At 57.9% G+C, this 22,906-nt stretch overlaps 2 protein-coding genes across 2 annotated transcripts; one reads left to right on the top strand and one right to left on the bottom strand.

Annotated features, from left to right (window-relative positions):
• Positions 1-263: 263 nt before the first annotated feature.
• BESB_037760 (uncharacterized protein) lies at positions 264-18,569 on the bottom strand (the record flags this gene model as incomplete). Its single annotated transcript, XM_029362362.1, has 20 exons — positions 264-593; positions 1,155-1,982; positions 2,263-2,400; positions 3,029-3,197; positions 3,393-3,463; positions 3,687-3,802; positions 4,182-4,447; positions 4,915-5,217; positions 5,786-6,072; positions 6,262-6,426; positions 6,841-7,076; positions 7,459-8,448; positions 8,828-8,989; positions 9,405-9,801; positions 10,155-10,382; positions 10,968-11,270; positions 11,877-12,098; positions 12,583-12,929; positions 13,307-13,547; positions 14,184-18,569. 20 exons carry the CDS (start codon positions 18,567-18,569, stop codon positions 264-266), a joined length of 10,185 nt encoding a protein of 3,394 aa, XP_029221327.1.
• A 3,004-nt stretch (positions 18,570-21,573) lies between these two features.
• BESB_037750 (uncharacterized protein) lies at positions 21,574-22,660 on the top strand (the record flags this gene model as incomplete). Its single annotated transcript, XM_029362361.1, has 2 exons — positions 21,574-21,611; positions 22,195-22,660. 2 exons carry the CDS (start codon positions 21,574-21,576, stop codon positions 22,658-22,660), a joined length of 504 nt encoding a protein of 167 aa, XP_029221326.1.
• Between the last annotated feature and the right edge of the window lie 246 nt (positions 22,661-22,906).

Genomic DNA, 22,906 nt, shown 5'->3' with positions numbered 1-22,906 from the left:
TCGTCCCTTTGAAAACGCATGTTTCGCCACATGCCTTGACAAGCTTGAAAAGAAACATATACCTGTTCGTGGATTCGAGATATACTCACGCATGCACACAAATATATATATATATATATATATGGGTAGATAGATAGATAATGTCTCTAGGACCTTGTGAGAGCCTTCTCGACGCATGGCTTTTCGCTCACGCATATAAACACACAATTCTCTATATTTATATATATGCATGTAGAACGCAATGGTCGCCCTGAATGCGGACTCTATTTCTTCTTTCCGAGCATCTGCGCGAGAAGCACGCCGCGTGCGGCACCCCAACCCTTGCGTTTGTCCTCGCCTCCGTGTCCAGCCCAGCTCTCTTGGATATTCGGGCTCTCTCGTAGCGGGCGCTTGGTCAACAGGAGGATGCGCGAGACGTCGTTGATTCCTAAAAGATGAACGAGCGAAAAGGCCTTCTTCTTCACCTCCTCCGCAGTCGCTTCCAAGGCCATGGGGGAGACCGAGGGGTCGCCGTCGTGAATTATGGAGCGGGCAGTGCACTCGCAGAGGATGTTCACCAGCGCCTCGACGAAATTCGGGAAGTGGAGACGCCCCTAATCACACACGCGCAAATACTCAGTCCTCTTGCTGCAGGTGCGTTTCCTCCAACGCTTGTGCACATAGATAGGTATGCATGCACGTTTTTAGCGAAATAGAGCTCAGCGGACGATGCAAGGGAAGGCAGAGGCCGCTCGGAAACACACCACATAGCCAGCACAACTCGCCAGCTTTCGATCGATCGAAACAACGAAACGCGCACCTGCTCATGTGGCTGAGCAGATTCTCGAGCCGAGGACAGAAAAAGTGGGCATTCGCGGCGTTATGCATCGGCCCGGCCTCTGCCTTAAGCAGCATGGGCCTCTCCACGCACACTTCGTGTACGAAAACAAGTTCAAAGAGAGGAAGTTTCCGCGTTTCTTTTGCGTAGCTACGAAAGGTGCGGTGCACTGGCGCGTGCGTGCTGTCATGAAGGCATCCTAGGCAAGACAACGAGCAACTGCAACAGATCTAAGCATATATATATATAAACACATAAATGTATGTATATGTATGTATATATGGGGATCCTGTCCGTGAGGAGCGTGGCTCGCGTCTGCTAGGATGGCGTCGCTTACTTTTTCCGCTTTTCGCGCGGGTTTGCCCGCCCGGTGTTTCCCTGAGCCCGCGTCGTGCGGTATTTCGGGCATGGAGAGCAGGCGCCGGAAGCCCACTGTCTCGTTTTCCTCTTCGTCTGAGGAGCTCGTCTCCTCGGATCCCTCCGCGTCCTCTCCGCGCGCGGCCTTGGCGTTGCCTAGGGTGACTTGCGCGATGCGGAGGGCGGTGTCGACGTCGATGAAGCCGGGAATCACGGAGAGCTCGCGCCACATTTGAATGAACACGCCGAGCGAGACCCACGCGCTCTCGGACGCATGCTCCGCGCCGGATGTCTCCTCGACTGAGGCCTGCGAGGCGAAGATCCTGATGCCGGCGGACTCCTGGCGCGTCGCCGGCCCCAGACAGTCTTGGCCTGCGCCGGCGCTCTCGTCGTAGGTCTTTCGCGATTGCTTGCTGCCGCTCGCTGCGGTCGGAAAGAGGGGGGCGTCTCGAGAGCGGGCGAGCGCAGGCTTCATCGAGAGTTCGCTGTAAAAGACAAAAAGGTGCTCCATCGGCTCGAGCGAGAGCATGCTGAAGACGTCGTATGGCAGTTTCTCGCGCGAGTACGCCAGCAAATTCCACTTCTTCTGCACACGCACGCGCCCCGCTGCCGTCGCCGCCCGTCCCGACAACTCCGCGTCCATGAAGGCCCGCGAAGAAATGCGGAAGTCGTCGCTGTTGTATAGCATCTGATACAGCGGCAGGAAGTGCGCCCGGCAGAAGTAGTGAAACGCCGTCACGCGCGAAGGATGCTCCCGACGCAGCGCCGACTGAGGATTGCGATTCTCCTCCAAATTCTCTCGACAAAGCTGAACACACGCCAACACACACACATCTACACAGATGCATGTGGCGAGACAGAGGCTGGCGCGTTACACAAGACAGCAAAGCCACGCATTGCGAAAACCAGCATCTGTGTATGCAGTTACGTCCAGTCGACTCGCCACATCCCTGGAGACATACATTTACGTGTATAAACATACATAACGCGTGTATACACAGGAAAAGATCAACGTATTGACGGATACGATCTACAGGAAGGCAGACGCAAGTTTTCAAGAGGACCTATTTTCGACTTTTGCTGCGCACCGCGTGAAGTAAGTCCAGGTAGGCGAGTTCCCTGAGGCACGGGAGCCAGAGGAAAAGCGGGACGACGCGCAGGAAACCGTCGGCGTGGATGCGGCCGGTGTCGGGCTCGATGCTGAATTTGTCGAAGAGATCTTGGAGCTGAAAAAATTTGAAAAGTCAAAAAAAAATCGCAGAAGCCGATCAGCGGCACGCGAGCGTGAAACTATCTGCAGGGCAACTCACAATCTGGACCGAGTGAAAATTCACAAGCCGAGGAGAGGCACCGATGCGAGGAGAAGCAAGGCAAAATACAGGAAGGGTCGAGGCTTCAGAGCAGGGCAAGTAAACGAAACTGTCCTGCTCGAATCCCACAATGAATGTGTACATCGACGTCCCCTGCGAAAGGAATACATATTTGTGCGTCGCCTTTCTAGCCTGCGTTTGTAACTGAGTCTGCCTGCTGCTGCGTGCATCGCCCTCTCTGTCTCGATCGGAATATGTCCACGCGTACTGCGCCGTCGTTTTTCGTCGCCGACTCACTGGCTGCAGTTTTCAACTGGGGTGCCCTCCACCACACATGCGCCTTTCTACGGTCTTATTTATCTACGTGTCTCTGGGCACGCTCGCCAAACCCCGTTAGGGATGTCAGCCAGTCTGCGACGACTCAGCGCGCAGCATTTTGTGCGTCCTGACACGTCGTCCTTGCCCGCCGCTCCCCGTTCCCGAGTCAAACTCGACGAATTCCGCTCCCTCCGTCGCTCCTCGCGATTCGGTTTTTTGCCTCTACCTGTGTTGGGTCGGCGAGGAGATCCCGGTCTAGCCGGGCGTCGTTGCAGAAGCGGAAAAACGAAGGCCGCGGAAGGCCCACAGGAAGGCCTTCGACTCGCAGGTCGCGCACGTGGGCTGTCGAGACTTTCGCGTAGTGAAGAAAGACTTCTTCGATGCAGTGCTTCAGCCTGAAATCCACATGCATGAATTCCTATAATGCCAATGTGTAGATAGGTATGATACACCTGCCTCACAGCGCGACTGTCCACTCAGGAACGCAGACGACCCTATTTTCTGGCGAAGAAGAATCACGCCACCGCCTTGTTCCAGTGTGCAGAAGTGAATGAGATCTTGTTCTTCTTCTTCATTTGCTGGAGACGTACCGGGGGCAGCTCTTGAGGAGACGCTTGATGGTTGTGTGGATGTCGTAGACGTTGCAGGATTTCCAGACTTTCTGAAAATACCGACAGCACATCATGAACGAAAATGCTAGATTACATGCCCTGAATACGCCCACAGGCATCTTTGCTGTCCGCCTAGTGTGACAGCTTCGTGTGTTGTCGCTGTCAGCAGCCTCGGCGGCATTTCGCCCCTGGCACACTCTACATGCAGAGAATCGTTGTATTGCGTTGCTTCGCCCTTGTCTCTCGACACTGCCTGTCTATTCCACTTTTCACCTTGACGGCTGCGACGACCTCAGAGCTCTTCGGCACATGCTGCTCCGTCGCGCGCGCCACAATGAGCGGCCCGAAGATTCCTTGACGAAGCGACAGAGCATCTTCGGTCTGAACGCCTGGGAAAAACACACATCAACACGCCGCAGAATCACAATCATATATATATATATATATATATAACCTATAAGTTCTAAATGCCTGTAAACACGCATCCTTTGCAGCTCAACTCTCCTTTTTGATCATAACATGCATGTCCCTGCAGTACACACGTGCATGTCTCCGCTGCATACGCCGTGATGATGCACGTGCGCCACGCATCACCGCCCAGACACACGGGCTTAAAGCCCCCGAATGGAATTTTACCTGGCGGCGAGTATGGCCATTTATGTAATACAGATACATATTAAGAGAGCTGGCAGAGCTTGTTGTGGAGTCGAATTCACACGTTAACGGCGAAAGCCGGAAGACGCGGTTTTCACGATTCTCCGCACTTACCAGCTTGCCGCTTGGTTGTGGAGAGTTCGTAGACCTCGGTCATGTTGAGGGGCTTGACGTCCTTGAGCGCCTCCTGGTGTTTCTGTTTTTCGTCTTCGAGCGCCTTTTCCTTTGCCGCAATCTCCTGTTCAATCGCGAAAATCTTTTCTTCCTTCGCGCGGGCAATGTGTGCAAGGCGCTGGAGCTCGATCTCCTCAACCACGCAGTCGTTGATTTCATCCAAGACGCTCGCCAGGTGGTAGCGGTGCAGTCGCCGCAGCTGATCTCTGAAGGAAAGGAACGAAATGCGTCTCGTCGCTAAACTCTAGGCATGCACATATATCGTAGGAATGGCTAAACATACATATGTACACATGTTTATACATATATATGTATACATGTATATACATATATATGTATACATACATACCGCCCACGAGCTGGAAGAAGCACGAATGATGTGGTTGTGTCTTCTCTGCGCCTAAGCACTGGTTTATGTACGACCATATATTGAGGGCGGCCGCGAAGGCACTTCAAGGTCAGCGGTGCGGAGCGCAGCGGTTGTACCCCTAGATCCATAATCAATAAATACGCATATATATATATATATATATATATATATATACATACATGGCCAGCCCGACGGGGGCCCTCTGCGGAGCAGTGTGTGTCTGTAAATGGTCATGTAAATGCTAGGCTTCGCTGACATAAAACTTGTCTGAGCGGACAGAGTCGCGCCTCGGGGGGCACTCACCCGATGCGTCTGTAGGTCTGAAGGAGGTTTTCGAGGTTGACAAACTGCTTGGTCTCGACGCCGCGGACCAGGCGGACGAGCTCCTTTGTCATCTGTCTGAACATCGTGACGTATTGACTCTGCATGATTTGCGCGAGCGGAATCAAGTTTTCCTGCTCGAGTCGCTGCAGGTTATGATGCTCAGCCATGATGCGCAGGTTTCCCGCTTGCGTCTGGTGAAGGCGCTCCATCATCGCGAACGTGAAGTGCTGGATCAACGACTCGCGCTCCGAGCAGTTCTTCGTCAGCCGCCCCAACAACTCCCTGAGCATGAGACGAGTCAGACGCAAGTCACCCAAACGAAACAACATACAAACATATATATATATATATACGTATATATGAGTGAACAAAAATGTGCGCATGTATGCGCGGCGTGAAGAGACGTCGACAGGAGGCCCCACGGAGAGAGCAGACATCCCATGTGGCAGGCGCAACCGTATATGCGTAGAACCCTAGAGACTCAAAATTGAATGTAGAAGGACGGAGGATGCGGGCGTTTCGAGGCGTGTATGAGTCTTGAGAAAGCGTCTGTAACTATGACGCTTCGGATGCCGACGCGCACGCTTAGTCTGTATTGGCACATAGGCAGTGGGACATGCGCCGTTGCAGAGTTCTGAAAAAGTGGCTCTCGGCACGCATCCAACGCGATGCACATATCCCTCCCTCTGCTAGCCGCCGCCGGGCGGCATCCTGTTTGTGTTAGGCTGTGAGACACTAGTCTCGCCGAGACCTGCTGACTGCTTTTAGTCACGTCGTTCTCTCTGCAGCGGCGCTTCGCTAGACTTGGAGTTTGGCCCCCGCGCGTGTGCCGCCCGCCTGCAGCGCTCACCTGAGCAGTTGAATGTCTTCCCACTGCCCGCGGATCTGTTGAATTTCCGCTCGGCGTTTTTGCTCCCTTTCCTTGGATGTCTCGCCAACGAGGGCGTCTAGACGCGCGCCGGCGCGCTCGCGGCGCTTCGCGTCTTCAAGCTCGAGCTGCCGCTGTACGAGCGTCTCCAACACCCGCACGATCTCCGCCTTGAGCTCCTTCTCGTCGGTTGCGCTCTCCACAGCCCACAGCAAGTCAGCGGCCTCGGCGTACTCTCCCTCGTTCAGCAGCCGCTCGAAGCGCGAAACCTGAAGAGACCGAAACGCGAGAAATAACGGGAAAGTTGGACGGAAAGAAATAGCGAAGACAGCGTTGCGGACCCAGAGATAACAGAGGGAGCTGCATAGCCAGCAAGCACAATGAAAAACTCCGAAAAATTTGTATACACAAGCACATATATGAATACGTGAGTAGATGCATATTATTCGAGGCATTACCTGACCACCGAGCAGAGAGTGGCTGTCAATTTCTCTGTAGGCGTTGTAGACTTCGGCGAAGTTGCACACGCGCGCCTTGAAGGGGCAACCGAAGATGGGCTTCTCGTTCAGCAGCACTTCAATGAGAGCCTCGGTAAAGATAGGCAGCTCCAGAGCCCTAAGCGCCTGCAGCAATCGACACGTTGGAAGGAACATCACTCTCCCGCGGGGGTGGGCTCCAGCGCTTCACAGCTTCCGGGCGCTGCGACTCCTGAATACGACTCAAACATAAATGTGCATGCAAATAGTTATATAAGGTAGATGCTGGGTGGGGTCATGTGAAGCCTTCCAAGCCTTGTGCAGCTGCCGCCTTGCGTGCCTCTGCATCAGAACACGGCTGCCGCGCAAGGTCTACTCACTCCCGGCACCCGCCCTCCGCAAATTCTTCCCAAGCAGCGCCGTCGTAGACGAATAGGTATCTATCTATATCTATCTATCTCAGTCGTTTCGAACGGGAGGCGCAGGCGCAGATACCAGTCGGCGCATCCACATCGCGCACATGCTATGTGGATGGCGAGGAATCTCGTCGCGCCCGCTGACCTCGTATTCCTCGACCAGCCCGGGGACCGCCACGTCGGCTTCGTGGAGAGTCGTCCAGGCGCGTTTGTCGAGTTTCTCGAGCGTTTCGAGATCCACCTGCTGGAGGAGCTGCTTCGGGAGGTAAACGACGTAGTCGATGCGGTAACTGCCGTTGCCTTCGTCGAGGACCTGCAGAATCTTCGCGCCCTGTGCGCCTCGCGCCGTCACGCAGTGCCCGCCCGTGCGCATGCAGTTGCCTGCGCAAAAAAAAAGAAAACAGACACGCGTCGAGCTAGACGCCTCGAGTCGTGAAGCATACAACTCGAGTGCTAGAGAGTGAAAGATCTCACACACGTTTGTGCGCGCACCCCCGCGTGTAGAAAATAAACCGTTTGAGAGCTAACGGGGACTGGAAATGCGCAGTAATCGTATTCGTATACACGAGGGCCTCTACAAGAAGACCAGGAAGGGAAAGTGAAAGTCCACCCTCAGGGAGTTTTCCTTCTCCAGAAAAGAGAATCCGTGCACAGAATGGGTGACAGGAGACCTGCGCCTCGCCACTCGGAAAAAAACGCGTCAGCAACGGGCGGTAGGAACACAGCGCGTCCCGCAGACGAGGGCTTTGCTTGCGTTTCGTACCGAGTTCGTCGCAGACAACGACGGTAAGCTGGTTGATGTAACTGTTCAGTTCGACGTTTGGGTCCTTTGCCCCGCGTGCGCTGCGCTTCCAGCCCTCCTCGAGGCGCTGCTGGCGTTGGAGGCGAAGCGCGTCGTCGACGTTGATGAAGGGCAGTTCGAGGTGAGGAGAGGGCGAGGCGAAGCAGATCTTCGCGGCGAGGCCCGAGACGCGGCAGGCGCCCGGCGCAGCCTTTCCGCTGACGATGTGGATTTCAAACGGCGAGCCTGAGATTTCCAGGCCGTCGTAAGTGACGTACATGAGCAGGTAGCCCGTCCGCGCGTGGCGGTACTTGACCGTGCAAATCGCCTCGCCGTCCTTCTTCTCGACTCCCCACTCCGGCGCACTGCACGTGCGCAGATTCGCGGCCACGTTGCCGCCGCCCTGGCGCTCCGCGGGTCGCGCGGACGAGTCCGCAGCGAAGGAGACCGACGGCTCGCCGAGCGGCGCAAAGCGCAGCGAGAGCTCGCCGTCTGCGCCCACGACGCTCTCGCCGCGCGCGTTCTTCAGCTTCACCTCGAAGACGTTCCACGCCCCAGCCTGTCCCACAGACAAACCCGCGCCAAGCGCCACGCACTGCGCGGCGGCGACCGGACCGCGGCCGCGCGGCGAAGTCACGGGGGCGACCAGCGACGGCGGCGCGAGCGGCAAAGGCGTCGTCGGCGAGTCGTCCGGCGAAGCCTCCAGCGCGAGCTCGGGGGCCGCTGCGGAGCTCCAGACCGCGTCTGGCGTCGGCTGCAGATGAACCGGCGCCGGACTGAAAAACGCAGAGATCGGGCGCGAGCCGCGCGCAGCGAGTGAACGCGCGCCCCCCTGCGCCGCCGAGTCGGCGTCCCCCTCCGTCTCCAGAGGCGTCGAAGACTCCGAGGACGCAGCAGCGCGCGGCTCGAAGTCGTCGCCGAACGCCGTCCACTGACCGAAGGGCCCCAGCATGGGCCCGCCGAACTGATTCGCTGCGCAAAGAACGGATAACGGCAAGGGTGCGAGAGCGTGGAGAACAGAGCGAGAATGCGGAGTCGCGAGTGCACACAGAGAGGCGGAGCGAGACACACAGATAGGCGGTCTGTGACGTGTAGCACTCCCCCCAAAGATCTACACAGCCGCCCGTTCATGCGAAGCAAACTTCTGCATCTCGTGGCTCGTTTTCCTCCACTGGCGGCGCGTCTCGACTTGCCCGAGGTCGGCTGGCTGCTTCTTGAGTCACCATACCCTCAGCGAGACATATGCGCCATGCCTCTACACGCACTCGCCAAAACACTAGAGAGGACTGTATACATAGGCACACATGTGCACATGCTCACGCGTAGAGTTGCGCACGTCGCGTTAGCTTACCGCAGTTTTGCCAGGACCCTGCGTACTCGGCAGAGGCGAGGCGGCCTTTGATGCTGAGGAGCGAGAACTCTGACGCGGTCATGAACAGGCCGTCCGCAGGGGACGGAAACATGCGCAGCTCGATCTGGCCAAAGTGCACGTTGGACAAGAAGACGTAGTCGTCTGCAGAGCACACCAGCGAAGCCCCAGGCGAAAAGATAACGCCAGCCCCGGTCGCGGCAGAGCCCAGGACTCCAGCTGCGCGTCGAGAAGCGCAGGACAGCTGGGCTGCATGCCCCTGCGCAAACTCGTGAAGCCGACTACCGGCTGGCACACATGTACATGTATACGAACGCACGCAGGTGTGCGAGAAGCCAACGCATGGCACGAACGCCTCACAGACGTGACAAAAAAACTTTCCCGCGGAAGAACGCATGCGCCGGACGCCGCAAAATCTGCATCTGCACATGGCAAGATGGCAAGCCGTGCAAACGAATTCACCCCGCATACGGCGAGGGGGCGGGCGCCCGCAGCCGTCTCTGGATTTCACGTTTGGCTTTTCACTTTTTGCGCCGCGCTGAGCGAGTCCGTTGCATACCGTCGTCGCGTTCGTCCCGGTAGCTGGCGAGCCGGTAGGACTTGAAAAGGAGCAGGCCGCGATCGTGGGCGCTAAGCCTCGAGGGCAGCAGCGTCTCCTTCGCGGCATCGTCACCGTGCCAGTCGGGGATCGCGTCCTTCTCGTCCTCCGCGTCGTCCTTCTTCTCGGCGTCTCGGCGCGGCGCCGTCCGCGCGGTGGCATGCCAGCGGCGCAAGGCGTGCCGCGGGTCGCCACCCCTGCCCGCTGCACTCTTGCAGCGATCGACTGCCGGCACGGGCTTCGCGGGCGAGTACGCGCCCAAGTTCAGCGGCGTCTGCAGCGTCGCGTAAGGCTGACCGTTGAGGCAGAGATACAGCGTGAGCACGGGGTCGAGGCCCGGGTAAACCGGCAGGCAGACCTGAAGACACCGCACGAGGACGCTTCTCGTGCATTCCTGAGGCGGCCAGCTGACGACGGAATTCAAACGCGCAAAAGGTATGTTGCGGCAACTACCGGGCGAGCACAACGAGCGAACAGGGGGTCCCAAACGCTCGCTCGCCTGCGCTCGAACGGGCGGCCGTCACACTGTCGGTCAAACGGCAGCGAACAGTCCCCCGTCTACGCATGCGCCCCGACAGAACTGAGGCCAGCTGTGGCAAACGCAGAGATCCACATACACATATACACATACAAGCTCGTGTAGACAGACATCTGGAAGTCACCCCCGGAGGCGTGGAGAAGTTGTTCCTCTCGCTGCGCTGTGCAACTCACCTGCCCGCCGACGTAGCAGGAAAGCAACGAGTCCTCCTCCCGCGAAATGCGTTCGATGGCGGAGAATCTCAGCGGCTGAACGCGGCACTTGCTGGCCGCCTCAATCTTGCGCGACTTCCTGCGAAAGATTTCTGCGCACCCTTTCTCGCCTTCCCACAGCGCTACGACTGAAATCTCCGCGTCGCAGATCTCGCGGAAAGAAAGTGTGCTCACGGGAACATTGACTACCTGCGCCACGCATCGAGCACAGACAGGCCGGAAAAACACGAAACGCCGTAAGCCTACCCAAACGCACAATCGCACTCGGAAGAAGCCAAACACGCCTCGAGACTCGAGACTAGCGAGAGCTATAGGCGCTGCTATGTTTACAGGCGAATAGTTGCATATATCGAGGGAGCGATGCACGCATGCGTGCCAGCCATTTCTCTAAACGCACATTCACATACATGTGTAGTAAACACTCATAAAGTGGAACCCTTGGAGTCTCGACATTTAATCCTGAGGTACCCGGCCATAGCGTGCGACGTCAGGTCTCCTACGTGTTGCGTGCAAATCGATACGGATCGCTGCAATTCACAAACTGAAGCTCACGCACCTAAAAGCTTTGACAGTGCCGTCTAGTGGCAAGGGTAACAACCTCACAGCTTTACGCACGCTCTACCACTCGAAGCGTCCATTCCTCCGCGTTCCAGCTGGCATCCACTCGTACACCTTAAATGCATATGAGCACGAGTGTTTTTTTCATATATACGCGTGCCATTGCTCCCTTCTGCTCGCTGCAAAAGACTCCTTTTCGTCTTTCTCTTGGCCTACTCTTCGCACTTCGACCCAGACTGCGTTCGCGGCGGGGTAGCTTCTGAAGTGCTCAGAGTCCCTCGCAGCCTCGCTGTCGTCGCAGGCCGTCTTGGCGTCGTCGCCTAACTCAACGCTGTCTCGCCAGCGCGGCCCAAGGAGGCAGTGGAAGCGCTGACTGAGTGGCGCGAGGTTGTTCATGGTGAGAAAAACTTCGCCGACAGGACAAAGGCGACTCGCGAACAAATCGAGCAGCCTCAGAAGACTGACGGGCTCCAGCCTCTTCAGGGACTCGCGGTACAGCGCCGTCATCTCGCGCACGACCTGCGGGAACGCAGAGAAAACCCGGAGGCGTCAGCCGAGTGCGAGGGGCGGAGACGCCGAGACAGGTCCTCGAGACACAAGATGTGGAACAGATAAACGCAAAAAATCAAAGATACCTCGCGAAAGTGCAAGCACTTTCCGCACGCAAGTCTTAGCGGACAGGAGAAACCCAGCAGAGCCACAAGAGGAAGCACGATTCCCAAAAAGCGACGCCAAGCACGTCAAGCACGTTGGCGCGTTCTCGTAAACGTCTGCGCCTCGGTGAGAGACAACAAGACAACAAGCGAGGCGACAACGAAAAAAAAACTCCAGCATGCTCATGCAGACGAGAGCGCTAACGGACACGTCTGCCATGATTCAGCCCTCTCTCTCTCTCCCCCTCCCCCCTTCCCCCCCCCCCCCCCCCCCCCCCCCCCCCCACCCCCACGAGCGACACGAACCGACTAAACAAAACGACACGAAAAACCTGAAACACGACCGTGTACATAGAAAGATGGGAGCAGCAGCACCTTTCACCCGTCGAATGGAACAAGTGGAAGGCAGCTTGCACTCCGCGCAGGACGCGGAGGAGCCTGCGATCAGCGGGGCTCACGCGCGGTGACTTACGTCATGTCTGAAGATCCGACAGGCCTGAAGATACGTGAGTCGCCCGTCTGCATGCACGGCGACCGGCGGTGCGTCGTTGATATCCATGAGCAGAATTCTATGGCGGTCAACTTGCTCGCCTTTCTCTCGATTCAGCTTCGCCAGCGGAAGTACCGCCGTTCCAACGACGGTCACTGGAGGCGTTGCGGGATACACAACTGTCCGCCCGCCACCCACTTCATTCTGCGAGCAAAAACGGAGCCGCAAAAGAAAAAGGTGGGCGAAGAAGAAGACGCCGCCACAAACGTCCTCTCCACGCCAGACGTTTCTCAAAACAAAAAGATCGCAGCGCAACCCTCCAGCACACCGCCACCCAAACAGTGGACGCACACGCTGCGGTCCTTTACACCTATGCATTCATATAGATATTGATATACATCTGGATATAAATATGTATAGACCATCTGTGATGGGTACGCACATGACATGTGAGACAGCTGGCGCAGGACTCAGCTGCATCCTGTGTCGTGTGACTTTGGATGCTTCACCAATACTCAACCAAGCACACAGAATGGCTCAGCATGCGAATGGATACAACCTGACCAGACAACTACGGGGACTATATGTGCATATGTGTGCACGGGCTGTGAAGCGCGCACTTCAGGGGCGCGCAGCTGACATAAATCGAAGTCGGCTGGCGGCCATCAGCCTCGCTTTCGAGCCTTACGTCTGTGGAGATGCCCGGCTCTGCGGGCCTGTCCGGGCTCCAGGTAGGCGTGGCCCCGTGCGCGAGTTGCTGGTGGATGTGCACGACGGAAAGCAGGACGAAGGGCGAGAGTTCGAGGGCGACGCCGAGTTTGCGCTCGAAAGTTGGCGAGCCGCAGGTCTCCCGGAGGTTGAAGCGATTCCGGTGTGGAGCCGACCGCAGCGCCGGGACGGCCTCGCCCTTCTCGAGCGCCAGCATCCGCTGATGCCACAAACTCTCCTCCGCGGAGAGCGCAACTGTCAATACTTGCTGCACGTCGGCGTCGTCGAGCCCCAGCGCCCCAGACTTCACGCTCGGCCGCGTGTGAACTGCAGACACGACCGCCAGTCAGCGCCACACTTACCACGCACACATACGCGTACACACGCATGCGCACATGCCTACCCATCCACGTTTTTGAGTTTGGGACGAGATCTGAGTTACACAAGAGACTCCACTGCAAACGCATGCGCGACGCACAGACGACTTGCGTGTCAACACCGGAGCAGACGCACGGAAATTTGGTGTGTCCTCGGAACCGTGCTCGCGCAATAGAACTTCGGTCAGTAACTAGACAGTGGAATGGGCACAAGTAAAGTAGCCTTACACACACCGCTCGTCACGTGACAAATACGCACTCGTACTGTAGATTGCTTGTGTCAACAGCTGACGTCGCGCACGCAGCCTCCGGCTCGCGGGAGCGCACCTGCAGTGGAGACACGCAGCCCCCATCCGGGCAACCACGAGACGCCCTGGGAAATCCCGAGAACTTCCAGCGGATCCTCCTCTGGAAGCCAGGCGACGACGCAGATGGAGAAACTCGGCGCGAGGCCGTAGGCGCCCGGCGCGTTGGTCACGCCGCCGCGCACGCGCTTCGGCAGAGCCCGGCCCTCGCCGCGGGAGTAGGAGCCGCAGGTCTGGAGGTTGGTGATGGACGCGATCCGAAGCTGAACACTCAGAAGCGACCACAGACACGATGTGCGCGTCGGCGCCTCCCCTTGAGCGACGCCGCAGCAGGAAGAACGGCGAAGCAGGAACCCGCAGGCAACTCGCTGGGAGCGAGGCGAAGCGAGCGGCGCGAGATGCAGCGTCGAAAAAAGACTACAGAACGCGGGTCGGAGAGCCGTGACGAACAGCAGCCACCGGCGTCGGACGTCGGATGCCGAAGAACAGGGCAAGGAAGGGCTTGCGAGAGAGGCGATGATTCGGAACGTGACGAAAGAACGCAGAAGCGGCCTCGGTGTGTCAACTCTCCTGCGCATACTGCCCATGCCTCAGCCTTAGCGAAGCAGTGGGAGGCTCGCAACGCGCGAGTAGACACGCGGCTCAGCCCATGCCTGTGTGCGGCTCTACCTGCTGCCTCTCACAAATGCATCCCTCTTGTTGTACCTGGCTGCTTCCACTCGCAGATCAACAGCGGCTGCGTCTTGTCTGGCGGGGCAGCTCCACGCGATTCTGCCATATAGCCAAGGCCTAACGCTGCCCGCTGAGTCCGCAGCAACGAGCGAAGTAGTTCTTCAAATTGACTGTCTACGCTCGTCTCGCTCTCTCGCAGAGACGTTTCAGTCCTCTGTTCGACTTACACTCAAAGCCACCTGCGTCGCTGATTCCAGCTCCTCATGCAGCCACATTTCCCGTCGCTCTCTGTGGCGCTCTTTGCGCGAGATCTCCTCGACCTGAGACAGAATGTCAACCTCGGCCTCGTAGTCGTCTTCGTCCTCTGGCTCTTTATTCTCCTCGTTTCCACCTTTCTGAATCGAGCTCTCCTTTGTTTCTGCGACATCACGATTGGCGCCTAGAAAATTGCTACTCCATTCTCCGCGTGACGGTTTCCGGTTCTGGTTTCCCGCCGGATTCCCAGCATCGCCGTCCCCTTCCCCCCCTCCCTGCGTGGTATTTCGAACGACAATCGCCTGCCGGGGTTGGTAATCTCCCTCCATGGCCTTCTGACCCTCCTTGGCATGGTCCACCGGACTCGCCACCCCCAGAGTCTCGCCTTCATTCGCAGCCACACTCCCCGACGCCTTCGCCTCATCCTCCCGACACTTCTGTCGCGGCATCCCGCCTTCATTCGCAGCCACATTCCCCGACGCCTTCGCCTCATCCTCCCGACACTTCTGTCGCGGCATCCCGCCTTCATTCGCTGCCACATTCCCCGACGCCTTCGCCTCATCCTCCCGACACTTCTGTCGCGGCATCCCGCCTTCATTCGCTGCCACATTCCCCGACGCCTTCGCCTCATCCTCCCGACACTTCTGTCGCGGCATCCCGCCTTCATTCGCAGCCACATTCCCCGACGCCTTCGCCTCATCCTCCCGACACTTCTGTCGCGGCATCCCGCCTTCATTCGCAGCCACATTCCCCGACGCCTCCGCCTCATCCTCCCGACACTTCTGTCGCGGCATCCCGCCTTCATTCGCTGCCACACTCCCCGACGCCTTCGCCTCATCCTCCCGACACTTCTGTCGCGGCATCCCGCCTTCATTCGCAGCCACATTCCCCGACGCCTCCGCCTCATCCTCCCGACACTTCTGTCGCGGCATCCCGCCTTCATTCGCTGCCACATTCCCCGACGCCTTCGCCTCATCCTCCCGACACTTTTGTCGCGGCATCCCGCCTTCATTCGCAGCCACACTCCCCGACGCCTTCGCCTCATCCTCCCGACACTTCTGTCGCGGCATCCCGCCTTCATTCGCAGCCACACTCCCCGACGCCTTCGTCTCATCCTCCCGACACTTCTGTCGCGGCATCCCGCCTTCATTCGCAGCCACATTCCCCGACGCCTCCGCCTCATCCTCCCGACACTTCTGTCGCGGCATCCCGCCTTCATTCGCTGCCACATTCCCCGACGCCTTCGCCTCATCCTCCCGACACTTCTGTCGCGGCATCCCGCCTTCATTCGCAGCCACATTCCCCGACGCCTTCGCCTCATCCTCCCGACACTTCTGTCGCCGCATCCCGCCTTCATTCGCAGCCACATTCCCCGACGCCTTCGCCTCATCCTCCCGACACTTCTGTCGCGGCATCCCGCCTTCATTCGCAGCCATATTCCCCGACGCCTTCGCCTCATCCTCCCGACACTTTTGTCGCGGCATCCCGCCTTCATTCGCTGCCACATTCCCCAACGCCTTCGCCTCATCCTCCCGACACTTCTGTCGCGGCATCCCGCCTTCATTCGCTGCCACATTCCCCGACGCCTCCGCCTCATCCTCCCGACACTTCTGTCGCGGCATCCCGCCTTCATTCGCTGCCACATTCCCCGACGCCTTCGCCTCATCCTCCCGACACTTCTGTCGCGGCATCCCGCCTTCATTCGCTGCCACATTCCCCGACGCCTTCGCCTCATCCTCCCGACACTTTTGTCGCCGCATCCCGCCTTCATTCGCAGCCACATTCCCCGACGCCTTCGCCTCATCCTCCCGACACTTCTGTCGCGGCATCCCGCCTTCATTCGCAGCCACATTCCCCGACGCCTCCGCCTCATCCTCCCGACACTTCTGTCGCGGCATCCCGCCTTCATTCGCTGCCACAATCCCCGACGCCTCCGCCTCATCCTCCCGATACTTCTGTCGCGGCATCCCGCCCTCATTCGCTGCCACATTCCCCGACGCCTTCGCCTCATCCTCCCGACACTTCTGTCGCGGCATCCCGCCTTCATTCGCTGCCACATTCCCCGACGCCTTCGCCTCATCCTCCCGACACTTCTGTCGCGGCATCCCGCCTTCATTCGCTGCCACATTCCCCGACGCCTTCGCCTCATCCTCCCGACACTTCTGTCGCGGCATCCCGCCTTCATTCGCAGCCACATTCCCCGACGCCTTCGCCTCATCCTCCCGACACTTCTGTCGCGGCATCCCGCCTTCATTCGCTGCCACATTCCCCGACGCCTTCGCCTCATCCTGCTGACACTTGTGTCGGAGTTTGTCGCCTTCTTTCGCAACGCCTTGCTTCTCTGTTTCTCCGGCAATTCCATGTTTCACCGCGTCGTCATTCTCAGCTTTTTGCACTCCAATGTCGCCGATTGCCGTCGATTTCTGTCTCTTTTTTTTCGTTGTGGGTGCGCTGTCTTCCTTCTTTCCCGCCTCTCCTCCCTGGGGAGCGCCCCAGTCCGCTTTCGCCTTTGGCTGCGTAACTTCATTTTTGTGTTCATCTTTCTTGTCGCTCTGTAACCGCTCGAGACTTTTGTCTTCCCGCCTCGGCTCTGGCGGCAGCGCACTGTGCTCGCTTTCCAGGGCGCCTTTGTTTGCGATCTCCTTCTTGTCCTCCTCTTTTCCACTCTTAGCGCGCCACGTGGTGTCTTCTTTCTCGGCGTCACCCTCGTTCTTCACTTTGTTTTTCCCGAGCGACAGAGTGCGGCGCAGCAAGTCCTTCATCGCCTTGCTGGATAGCGACCGGCGGTTCCGCTTGGAATCCGACGCCTTGAGCGGGGCGGAGGCGTCGTCCTCCACCTCGCTCTTCGCGTCCTTCCCCGCGTCGGCGGCCGTCACTTTCCCTCCGCTGGCGTCAGACTTCTTTTCCCGCGACAGGAGCCGCGACAGCCGTCCCGTGCTCTCCTCCCTCGCTCTGCCAACCGGGCTCTTCGGTTTTGCGTCTGGGCTGCTCGCCCTGGAGCTCTCAGCGCGTTCGTTGCGCTCGCCTGCCGAGGCTCTGTTGCGGGCAGCGGGCAGCGTCGCGAACTCGCTGGCAGCCTTGGCGTCTTCTGACGCATCTGCAGCGTGTGTCGACGCGTCGACAAAACGCACGCGAGGACGCCGAGGCGCGGAAAGCGCGTCTTGCTGCGACGCGAGAGACGCACACCAAGAGGGACGAAGAGAGCGAGGCGCAGCTGCAAATGAAGAAGAGGACGGAAACATCAGCAGCGACGAAGCGCGAGAGGACTGAGAGGAAGGTGACGAAGGGATGGACGCCGCGGCGACAGACCCGAATGGGAACTCCATACAGGCCGAAGTCAGAAAGGGCTGAGGAGTCGACCGCAGGGGCTTCACGCGTGGCGAAGCCGATGGCGGAGAAGCGCGGCTGTTGCATGCGCTAGAGGGAGACGGAAAAGCCTCGCTTGACGCAGAAGAAGGAGACGAGAGAGACGAAGAAGACAAGGACTCAGAGAGAGAGGAACACCGCGCGCCGCGCCGCGACGGGGGCTCGCCACCGGGTAGGCGAGTGAGCGCCGCAGCGGACGCGTGATGCGACGACGAGACAGCTTTTGTGGTGTCATAGGCGCTGGCTGAGCGCGTCACGTGCTTCGATGCAAAGCTCTTCAAGTCGAGCGCCCTCTGTTTCGCCTCGCCAAGGCGACTAGGCGCGGGAGAGGAATTGGCATGCACAGCAGATTCGACGATGCGAATGCCTGGCGGAGGCGCGACACTGCCCACGACGCACTCGTCTTCCTCTTCGTACGCGTCGCTGGTGTGGCTTCGGTCGACTTCTGCGTCGCTGCCGCTGAAGGACAGATCCTCTTCGCTAATGTAGACCGCGTCCTCTTGGTCTTCCCCAGAAGCGAGTCTTCCCTCTCCTTCGCTGTCATCTTCCTCGCTCTCCGCCCCCGGACTGTGGGAGTGCGCGTCTTCTGACAATGACTCTTCGCTCTCGAAGCCTCGTGCGTCGTCGCCCTGAGTCTCGTCAGTCAGCTCCGCTCTCCGCAGGCGCCGGTGGAAGTCTCCGGCGCCAGAGGGAGACTCGCGCTGCCATAGAGAAGACGAGTAAGATGAAGAAAACGAGGAGGGCGAAGAAACAGCGGAAGAGGACGCCGGTCCGAATAAGGCGCTTCCAGGCGACGAACGATATGCGCGCACAGGCGGCGAGTGAACAGGCGCAGAGGAGGCGGAAGAAAACGAGGGCTTCCGAAGAGCAGACGCAGAGGGAGACGCTGCGTGGGCTGGAACAGGCAGAGCCCGAGCGGATAGCAGCAGAGACGGCCGCCGCCGGGGCCCCAGAAGCCCCGGCGGGCGCGCAGCCTCAGCCTCCCGCCCCATAATGCCCACAGTGTGTCGGTCTCCGGCAATTTCCCCGAAAAAAATCAGAAAATGTGTTCGAGATGCAACCCGATCAGGGCCCAGAAGCCGAGGCCACAGAGGACGCGAAGCCTGTAGAAAAACAAACGAGTAGGAAGGGGGGGGAAGTCGACACAGGAAGCTGACGACGGAGAAGGTGAGGGGGGGCAGAGGCTGATGAAAAGGAAGACCAACGTTTTGAACGGCGGGCGAGAGCAAACAAAGAGCCGGGAAGACGAGAAAAAGGAGAGAGAAACTGACCAGAAGTCGCCACTGGAGCAAATGTTTTGACTGGGGGTGTGGTGACGGCCTTGTCAAGACAATCAGTTTAACACCGGCTGGGAGAAATTTGGCGGCCTTACGATCGAAGCAGTCACTCAACGAGGGAAAAGGAGCAAAAAAACGAGCAAGAATCGAAGAAGCGGAGAGAAAGTAAAGACAAAAAACAGTTTTTGTTCCACGCGAAAACGCTGATATCCGCAGAGTCTCACAACCTCAGCCGTGGAGGCAAACAGCGAGGAGGTCGGCGTGCGCCTCTAGCTGAAAACGCTCCCAACCCGCGGTTTGAGGTGGGCGGTCAATCCCTTTAGTTTTGGGTCTGTCTGTGTCTGGAGGCTACTTTTTACTTCCAGCTTTCGAAAAAAAATCTGGAGAGGCGACCCCTTCCCCGGCGTTGGCGGCCGCCGCGCGAGACACCATGAGACGCGGCGAGTGAACGAGCTGGAGGGGACGCGTCTCACAACGGAAAAGAGCGACAAATTGTCAAAACGGAGAACGAGGATAGACTGCACAGCGAACAGAATCGCTGGGAATAAGACAAGACAGGCAGGAAAGTACGCCAGGCGAGGAATGGACAGCACACCTGCCGGCAAGAGTCCTGGGCCTCTGGAGTCCGCTCCGCCGAGACCTCCTCCTCTACGCGGGGTAGTGCGGCTTTTATAGAGGAAAGAGATGTGATTTTTCTAGGGGATGATCTGTTGAAAGGATCTGTGCACAGCTGAGTTGAAAATCAGGGCATAGATATGTATATAACGACGAAAATAAAGCCCGCTGGAGAAAGGGGGGTGACGCAGACACGCGCAGCCGCATGGCATGCGTCGTGAGTGCTCGAGGCCTAAGGGCGCGCGGCGCCGCCGGGAATCTGCATCGCCATCGAGACTGAACCTCTGCAGTGTGGCTTGCGGGTTCTCCCTTCTGCAGAAACTACGGAGCAGTAAACCAGGTAGGTCTTTTACTTCATTTCTCGCCCTTCCGGCGCTGCCCCTCCACCCCCCTTCAGCCTTGGCAAGTCGCTCTTCCTAGGCGTCCATCGACGGCGCCGCGCGCCACGCCGAACTGGCTAGAGGGCAGGTCCGCTGGCTGAGTTCAGCTTTGCCGCGAGACTGGGCGATCCGAAACCACGCACACTCGAGCCCAGCAAGGTTCGCGGAACATCGTCGCCTCCAAAGTCTCTTTGGTGAGAGTTCCCGTGCGACAGTCGACTCTGCGCCTCGTACTTGTTGGATATCCCCCCAAATAGTTGAACAGAAGAATGGGGCCGCCGTCCGCTGTCTCGCTGGGCGGCCCTTTAAACGACGCGGTGGTGAGGACGAGCTAGCATGGTGTGCGGGAAACTCTGCGGCGCTGCAGCGCGCTGTAGAGACTTCTTACTTTGCAACCGCGACTCACACGACTCGAACTGCTCTCAGACGTTGACACAACTTCCACGAAACATGGGTTTGCCGCCAAACCTCCAACAGACATCCGTTTCCCGACCAACGCTGTAGAGACTTCTTACTTTGCAACCGCGACTCACACGACTCGAACTGCTCTCAGACGTTGACACAACTTCCACGAAACATGGGTTGGCCGCCAAACCTCCAACAGACATCCGTTTCCCGACCAACGCGACGCGCCGCCCGCGAGCTTGTCTTGCAGCTGGATGAGGTAGCGCCTCGCTAGGCCGTCTCAGTGTCCGTTTCCTCGAGTTTCCGGACTACAGCAAGCTGAAGGACTTCGACACCGCGGCAGTCTCAGGACAGTGCGCGTACGTTTGAACACAGCACCTCTCATTTTCGGCTTCGCTGAACGTCCCTCGTTCTCCTGGGCGTTTCCCGAGCGCCGCTAGACAGCTGTCGAAGGCGTTGACGCAGCGTTCGGTGGCTCTTAAGGGGAAAAACGTGGCACTTCGCCCGTTTTCGCCTCTTTGAAACCTTTCTTGGCTTTGACTTCTCTTTTCTTTCTCTGCGAAGGAAACAACTCGAGCACGCGTGTATTCTAGGGCTCGCCTGCAGGAGAGACGCAAGGGCTGTATGACACAGCGAGACGTCGACTTACCGAGATTTTGACCAACAAAATCGAAACAATTATTGCCTTTCTCGCCATGAATCTTTCTCACTCGCTCTGTTTGTGTCAGTGACTATGCATGGCTGGGAACGCAGTGCGGCCGCAACAAAGATGTGCTCGTCGACGGCTTACGGTTCGGTCGCGAGCTGTGAGCTGTCCATGCTGCCACAAGTAAATGTTACATAGCGCTGGGCGGTTGACGCCTTCCTATTTACCTCGGTTTAGGGTCACGCTTACTTCTTCAGGTGCTTTTTCTCGGTTTTTGGGGCGCTGTATCCTTCGTGCATAGTGAAGAAGAGTCTTTGTGCTTTTCGAGTCCTCGCTTCTTCCCGCAAAGTGAAGCAGAGCGTGCATTGCTTTCCTCCTAGGTTCTTGGAAACGCCCGCTCTTCGGTCTGGGGTGGGATGACGAGAAACGAAGGCCTCGCCATATATATATTTTGTTTTCCACGAGTCTGCGGCCGCTGCGAATTTGCGTCCTCTTCCGTCCCTCGGCTGTGCGCCTTTTGTCGTGTTTCGGCATCGTCAAGGAAAAAGCACTCATCAACTTCATATCTCTACTCCCGTATCTCTCCTTGGACATCTGTAGATGTCAAGCATGGTACGCTGTAGGCTACAAGGGTTTTCGCGGTGCATATAGGGTGTTGTTGCTTTGTGCGTGAATGCCTGTGGACGCCCGCACCGAGGAGTGGCTGCCAATGTAATTGTCTCTATAAGCCATGCGGACGCGCGGTCCGTCTTACACCCCTGCGAGGTCGCCACACTGAGCAGAACTCTCTTTGGGCTTCTCTGCGTGGAGCACCCTGAGTGCGACGCGCCGTCCGTGAAGAGAGGGAGACACAGCTTTAGACGTCGCTGGTGTCGCGCAAACGGGGAAAAGCAGGAAAGCAGTCGAGAAGTTAACGCGTGCTTCGTCCCTTACCAAGTGGCGAGAGAGACTCCAAAAGGCAACTGTGGGTGTTTGTCCGAAGGATGTTGGAGGTTCTCTAAAGCGTCTCACGGCTGCGCATTTATACGCAGGCACGGAGCAGCTGGGCAGAAAACTTTGTTCCCTCTTGTCTTGGTGTTTTCTGCCGTGCAGCATTTTGCGAGGACCGAGTTTGCATATACGCGCACATCTCTACCACGCAGCAAAAATACTGTACCTCTATGTTGATAGCTATGCCGTTGCAGACGAGAATGGATGTGCACATTACGATACACAAACAGAGGGTGTTAAGTGGCGCGACGAAAGGGCGCCGTGTCTAGAGACACCGGTATGCTTTTCGCTTTTGCTCGTTCAGCCAGCTCCACATCGCTTCCCCACAAAAGTCCGCTGCCGGGTCAACCAAGAAGAAAAAGACAAACCCAAAGGCACTGTCTTCCGCGTCCCATTCTTCGCCTTCGAAAGCCGAGGTCCTCCCAGTACCGGGGACGCGCATTACTGTTCGGACCTCCGAGGCAGCCAAGCGGATAACGCAAGCTCGTGAGGCGCATGCAGTCGCAGTCGAATTCGTGTGCTTCTCCGAGAGCGAAGCGCGTTTGAAGGCCAGCAGCCTGCGGTTGTCGCTTCTCTTCCGCGGTTCTGAAGAATCGAGCTACCAGTTGAAAGCAGCTGAGGAAGTAAAATTGAAAAGGCAGACAGCGATGGAGACAAGGGAGAGAAGGAGCGCGCAAGGGTACACGGCTTCCTTCTCACTCAAAGCGAATGCCGCTACAGGATACAGACACGCTCCACCTTCTTTTCAGGCAGACAAAGCTCTCGCATGATACGTTGCGCCATGCGAACGCGTATGAGCAGGACTCTGCATGCATACGAATGTATTCACGCAGCACAAACGAATTTCTGTGGATGTCGGTGTGGGATCCAGCACGTGTGCGTGAGAGAATACGCTGGTGCAGAGATATGGTAAAGATAAAGTCAATACACAAGACGATGCGCGTGTGTGTTTACTAAGACGTTGCGTTGCGCCCCAACGAAAAGATAGATATTTCACTGTTTGCGTATCGCGCCCC

This window comes from Besnoitia besnoiti, chromosome II (assembly GCF_002563875.1).
Source record: "Besnoitia besnoiti strain Bb-Ger1 chromosome II, whole genome shotgun sequence".
NCBI classification, from domain to species: Eukaryota; Apicomplexa; class Conoidasida; order Eucoccidiorida; family Sarcocystidae; genus Besnoitia; species Besnoitia besnoiti.
This window is presented reverse-complemented; position numbering and strand designations above follow the sequence as displayed.